At 39.5% G+C, this 7,277-nt stretch overlaps 1 protein-coding gene across 1 annotated transcript; it reads left to right on the top strand.

Moving 5' to 3' along the window:
- The first annotated feature begins 625 nt into the window (after positions 1–625).
- On the top strand, positions 626–4,226 carry neurod2 (neuronal differentiation 2). Its single transcript, XM_010868653.3, has 2 exons — positions 626–834; positions 2,795–4,226. Exon 2 carries the CDS (start codon positions 2,802–2,804, stop codon positions 3,882–3,884), a length of 1,083 nt encoding a protein of 360 aa, XP_010866955.1. The 5' UTR covers positions 626–834; positions 2,795–2,801; the 3' UTR covers positions 3,885–4,226.
- Positions 4,227–7,277: the final 3,051 nt, after the last annotated feature.

Consider the following 7,277-nt stretch of genomic DNA (forward strand, 5'->3'; position numbering starts at 1 on the left):
TGTCACTGTTTTATTTCTGCTCTTCTTTCAGCCCATGTCCTTCATCTGCACTCTGTCTGTGTCTGTCTCTCAGTGCCACCTTGGGCCCCACCCATCAGTGATCTGCCCACTAGTCCTGCCTGTGCCAGGCATGTGGGTACCTCAATGCCAGGGTCTCTCTCAGAGCACAGCCCTGATTATCTTTGGTCAATTGACTCATTTAGGCAATTGTACCTTGGTGGTTGACTCAGTGGTTTGCGTTTCACACGGATTCCATATACTCTCCGATTGTAAGAAGCAGTTGTATTTTAAAAACTTGTGTAGGTAGCAAAAATGTTTATGTTCAAATACATGTATTAATGGGTGTCCATTGTTATGATGTAATAGAAAGGAGAGACCGATCTTAAAAACGACATGAAACAAGAAGGTTTCCTTCCTTCTGTCTCCGTTTTTGTTACCCTGTTTCTGCTTCCATTTTCATTGCCTCGCTCTCTCTTTCTGGCTGTGTGAGCGCGAGCGCGGTGACAGATGGCGAGTCCCTCTTCCCTCGGGAAGGCAATCTCTGTGAATGCGGGCGCATGTCAATCACCCGTGCTCATGTGATGGCTCTTGCCAATGACGTGCCAGCCATATGGCCTGGCATCATAGCTGGTATGTAACCCACCCAGCCCCGGTAGAGGATGCCACACTACTGTCTCCGCGCGTTTGGGATAGGGATAGCACAGCAGAGAAGCAGCGAGCTAGGATACAGCCGCACCTTTTGGAGTGTCCGTGCAGGGGTGTGGACTAGGACTGGCCACCCCGAGATGGTGTAAACAAACGCACTTTCGCCCCTCACCAAGCTCCAAGACGGAGGTAGGTTAAACATTTTGGGTGGTCTTGACAAATTATGAATTTAACACCAACGAGAGAATTTACACACATTTTGAATGAAACATTGAATTAAATGAGCTTGCGTTTCGAGAAACAACTGCATAGCCATCTTGTGCATTAATCATTTTAGTCAAGGATATGAGGCTGCTTCCGTTGTTTCACCTGCTACCAAGAGTAGCAGATCTAGTCGAAGATACTCTTTAATCCGGCTGATCACAGCTATATATCCGTGCTATTATGTAATGCGAACAAAGGAGAGGATTGATCCCAAAGCTTATAATAAACTATTAATTCAACATATATTCTAATAAAGATCTACATGCAATACTCGTAAAAGATACAGTTGGAAAGAACTATGTAATTTCCTTTGAAACAGAGAAAGGTCACTTTATCTGACAATCGTATATCCGTTTGAAATAGGGATATTTCGTATTGTTAATACTGACAGAACTTAAATCAAAATGAAATTAAATAATGTTCTGTCTGTGCCGGCACACGTGAGCGTGTGCTTGTGTGTCTGTGTGTTAGAGCACTAGGGAGTGATTCTCTAGAGTTTCATGTAGGTTAATTGACAGGTATTGGTTTGCGTTAATTACATTGTACTTATACGATTATAAATAAAATGCACTCACAAAATGCATTCACATGCACAGCTGGGCTCATTAGCCCGAGGCATTAGGCTTTTGAACATATCCTGAATATTTGGTATGCTAAAAGTAATTTATGAGTTATTTTTAATAGGTCTATTAATGCTGAATTATTGATGTAACAAATATTGATAGAATAATGATTTGTTATGGTACATTGTGGCCTGTTGAGCCTTTGTCAGTCTCAGTGGAGGATTAGCTGAAGCTTCTTTGGTCAATAATTCATTGGACCCTAGTGATTTATTACGATCAATTGAACATCAAGATTTTTATAAGAAATAAATAACCTGTTTTATTATATACGATTTTATATTATTTTTGCAAATCTTGAAACCCTTCAAAATTCGTTTTGAAAACGTTAAGCCTTTAAGCAAGTACCAGTTGTGGTGTAGCCTAATTTTGAATAGGGAACGCAAAGAAACAGGCTATTTTACAGCAAATCTGAAATCGCATAAGCAGGGATGGGAAAGGTCCCTTACACGGTTCTAATTCGATGCAAATAACAAGCAAATATTGAATATCATCAGAAATTCGTTTTCGTATATGGGTACATTGGAAAACAAGTCCACCATTTTTTCTGACTGTGTTGGAATGTGGCCAGAAATAGTAGGGGTGCGGAATTGGGTGAAAAGGTCTACCCGCTGCACAATGCGTCCCCTGGGATCGTATAATAGGGCCAGAACCACAGAAACCTGCTGGGAGAGGGCACACCAAGGCACGTGCGCGGGGAATTGGTTGAAAGCTTTCGCCGGGTCGCGTCTGTCGCTCCAATAGGAATAGAAACCCCGAAAATGTGTATATCTAGGCTACGGCTGTTAGCCTACAACATAAATTACAGAACATACTAAATTAATTAGTTCATAAGATTCAAATATTTAAGAAAATGTAATATATGACGAGCAATCAAAGACCAATGAATTAACAATATTTCTAAATGTATTTATAACTTACTTATAATATATATTCTTAACAACATTAAACATTAGCCTTGTTATTGAACCCTATGGATCTTGGCACTAGAGCACACAGGTCAAAATGTATTATACGTTTGCATTCCACTAGATTAGCCTACTCTATGCTTAGGCATAGGCCTTTCTCTACAGTATTTGTATTTAATCGAAACTTTTTTGTACATATTGTTGTTGCATCTCGTCTGTCAAACAAATACATGTACAGTCATAAACACGAAAAAAACGGTTAGCCTATAGCCTTTTCACCCGGACCATACAGCTTAGCCTTCTACCTAAAATTGCTTCTACCTCGATTTCTCATCTGTTGCCTATTGTGTTTTTCAGTGCCAACATGTTGACAAGGCTATTCAGCGAGGTCCTGCCGGATGTCCAGAAGCTATCGGGTTGGGTGGAGGACAGCGAGGGAGAGGACTCAAAAACCAAGGAGGAGGACATGGGTCACCTGGAAGACGACGACTTGGATGACGGCGACGCCAGAGAGGGAAGCAGTCGAGATCAGTCCGAGATGGCAGGAGATGACGATGACGATGATGACGTCGATGATGAGGACTGTGGGGACGAGAACGAGGGGGGAGACAAACCCAAAAAGCGCGGCCCAAAGAAACGCAAGATGACGCCGGCAAGGATTGAGCGCTCCAAGGTGCGGCGTCAAAAAGCCAACGCACGAGAGAGAACGCGCATGCATGATTTGAACTCTGCGCTGGACAATTTGCGCAAAGTAGTCCCCTGTTATTCTAAAACGCAAAAACTCTCCAAAATAGAGACGCTGAGACTAGCTAAGAATTATATATGGGCACTTGGGGAGATATTGCGCAATGGGAAAAGGCCTGACGTGGTATCCTATGTGCAGACGCTGTGCAAAGGCCTGTCCCAGCCCACCACTAACTTAGTAGCAGGTTGCCTGCAGCTCAACTCTCGGAACTTCTTGACAGAACAGTGTCCAGATGGGGCAAGGTTTCATGTCCCTAACTCTTCTTTCTCCGTGCACCCCTATTCCTACCACTGTCCTCGTCTGTCTAGTCCTCAGTGCCAGCCCGGCGGCTCCAGTGGGCATATGAGGACCCATAACTACGGCTACGGTGACGCGGTCTATCCAGGAGCAGTCTCCCCGGAGTACAACAGCCCAGACTATGAGGGCCATCATAGCCCGCCTGTGTGTGTCAACGGCAACTTTTCCGTGAGACAACAAGAGTCTGTGTCGCCGGATGCAGACAGGAACTATCACTATGCTATGCACTATTCTGGACTGTCTGCCTCGCGCGCACCCGCTGCCCACGGCCTAGCGTTTGGTCCCTCGGGAGCGCGCGGCGGTACCGCGCACTCTGAAAATGTGCCGCCACCGTTTCATGACGTGCACTTACACCATGATAGGGCGCCGGTATACGAGGAGCTGAACGCCTTCTTCCACAACTGAACCCCACAAAAACATACATTCCCATCGGACCCCTAAATAGCAAATTGACAATGAAGTTATAATAAATAGCCTACCCATTTTGAAACTGGATAAGGTTTTAACAGGGCGGGACATTGGGTGTCCGCGAGGAATTGAGAGAAAAAGCACTATATTCTCAATTTTGGTCCTCTGTTTGATGTCATTCCTGAACTATCAAAATGTACATTTTAAGGTGTGTCAGAAATCAATATCAAATGTCGACCTGTACGCAGAATTTGAGTGCAATTAAAATCAATGATGTATAGGCCTACATGAATGAAACATGTTATGATAAAAAAAATAAAAACATATTTTATAAATGTCTTACATGCAGTAATTGACCAAAGAAGTTGTTCATGACTTAAGAGATGGAGAGGTGGGTGCATCATCATCACAAAGGATTTGGATATACATTACACTTGGATTACTTATTAATAAACACTAAGTTAATAAAAATATATATTTAATTGACAACCAACATGTTACTTTCCATTTCAAATAGGACAGTTGAAACGAATAACAATTTATAATCTAGGCATAATTTACTAAACTTGTAATCCCCGTTATAGAAATAGGCCCAATGGACCTTCTTTGTTTTTATGCTTTAGTCTTTTTTTCCCTCAAATGTGATGAACATTATATTTAACGGAATCTACCATTCTAAAGTTATTCCGTTAGATACATTTTACCGTCAGTTACTTAAGCTTCTGGACTCATCATATCGTTTTTAGGCAAATATAAGCAACGATCAACATAATGGAATTTAGCTGAGGACTTTTTTGCGCAATTGAATAGTTCAATCATATTGTTTGAACTATAATCATTCACTCCTAGACATCTCGGGTTACTGAGATATAGGTCAAAGGTATTCGGTGTAGCCTACCGTAAATATACATTTTCTTTTAAATAATTGAAGGTACCATTTTGCGTCTCCTACTGCACATAATAGGCGAAACTTAAAACCTGTATAGTCCTATCATGGTTGATAGTTACTCATACACTGACTGATGAAACTCATGCAAAATTATTCGTCCATTATCATTTTTTTAAATAAATATGTGCTACAAAATGAGAAAATATGAGATAGCATTGCACAAAAAATGACAACATTTTTGTCTCAGCTAAAGTAAAAAGTAAAACGATTGAGTAGCTTCAGGAAGAAAAAGGGTTGATCGGTCTAGGATACACAAAATTGGAAGGTATTCACATGCGCTGTTATGTTGTTTATTTTGACGACAATATTGAATTGAAATGATTATCCGCTACGAGCTCAGTGCTCAGATCAATCACTCGTAAAGTTATACACTATGCTAAGATCCGTAAGGGGGGGAAAAAAGTATTCAACACTGTGGAAATAACATCAATCTAGACAAACAAACATGGCAGTAAAGCTCCAATATAAAGAACAACTTAATTATAAGAAATCCCAGGTGACATGTGAAATGGAGGTTTGTAACACAATCCTATAGGGACAATATATTAGATAGTCTTTGTAAAATTATAATGCAGTGTCTACTAAAATGATCAGGCAAATGACGTAGTGAAGTCATTATAGTGTGCATATTGTTACAACAGGTATAGTCTACCTGTTACACGGAGGAATTGTTTTCACTATAACGATAAATTGAGATATAAATTCAACCCACTACATAATAAAGGACAATACATACCAGAGGGTTATTATTATTATTTTTTACTTTTATCGGAAATGTCAGAAATAGCCTATATATAGTGTATATCTTAGCAATACACCCACTAAATACATTAGGGATATACATTAAGAAGGCATCCACGCCACTTCATCTTGGTCAGAAATTAGCCTCACGGCAATCACATTTGAAAACTTAATCACAGTCGACTTGATTGAGGATTACATATCTTTTGTAATAGTTTTTTGTTATGGGATATATAAGGCCTATAGTAAATTGCCCTCGGAATATACATTTGGGGAAGTCGCACGAATGCTTATGATACATTTGGATAAGCCTATCCTTTACTAATTTTGGATTATTGTAATTTATTTAATAACTTTTATATAGCTCATAATGTGGAATATCTATAAGATTACGTTTTGTACATTGGAGTTATTAATGATTTGCTTATAATTAAAGGCATACATGTAAAGCCTAAAATGTTCCACCAGTTATTTGCTATAACGGTTTATTTTTACACCAGTTGCAAAGACTAATTTCATTTTTGAAGAAATAAAACAAAAAAATGCAGATTATTATAGCATTCTCGCTTAAAAAAAGTTAAGATATTTGAGTAACGTGTAGGTTCTTTCTTTGGAATTGTGGCCAATTTGAATGAAAAAATATTGCTAACAATATCCCCACTATAACATAGAACAATGCGAATTTGTAGATGGTTAGTCGTTTATTAGCATGTTAGATTTAATATTGTCAGTGGTGGTGACAGACTACTGAAAAGGACTCGCCACTTTGGACCGCTGCCCCAGGACCCATATGTTACACAGTCCGTCCAGGGTATGATCAGCAACCCGCACTGGAGAGCACGAAGAAGGGTCTGGCCTATTAAGGACTGCCCCATGAACAAAAAGTGAATCATTTCCGTAATAGATTGAATTGCATAGATATGTTTTTGTGTTCAAAAGCTATAGTTATTCATAGACTATGCACCGTTGCAATGGTCAGATAACTCCAAAGATGCAAAATGTTGTGATAGCCTACATGCATAAAAAGGTCCCAAACTTATTTAAATTACTGTTTAACGCAGGCAATTGTCGTTTCCTAATAAATCGACAAAACAAGAATTTCGAAAGCCTTAGATTTGTTTCCAATTGATATAATAGTTGCCTCTGAAAACAATTTGAATTATTCCAAAAGGCTTTTCGAATGTTTTAGCGTTATAACGTCAAATGGGTCATAGACGATTTAGCGACGCAGTATTACCTATTCGCGACAAAACTGTGTGGCTAGTAGGCCTATTCGCAAGTAAACCAGCCTCCACAAAACAAAAATAGCCATAGTGCTATCCCACCACCATACTTAATTATTTAAATTTGAAATACATTTATTGGACAAACATGCATAAAGTATCCCCTGCCGATTTTACTCACTAATTGAAAGGATTTACAGAACGTTTTCAAAACTGAGAAAGGGCGCGTGTCTGGGCACATGTTGCACCTCACAGCTGATGAGGCGAATGCAGGTTTCTAAAACTGGGTAGTCAAATGACCTGACGAATTGAGTCTAAACTTTTAACCTATATTCTGAACTAAAATGTAATATATATTCTCTGATAAATATTCATGATTTTCTTTATTTGACATTAAATTAAGTTTAGGTTATAAGGAAAAAGTTAAATTCCACAGACGAGGGTGAAGGGCAAGCAATAAAGGAGTCAAGGACACAA

Source organism: Esox lucius, chromosome 5 (genome assembly GCF_011004845.1).
Source record: "Esox lucius isolate fEsoLuc1 chromosome 5, fEsoLuc1.pri, whole genome shotgun sequence".
NCBI classification, from domain to species: Eukaryota; Metazoa; Chordata; class Actinopteri; order Esociformes; family Esocidae; genus Esox; species Esox lucius.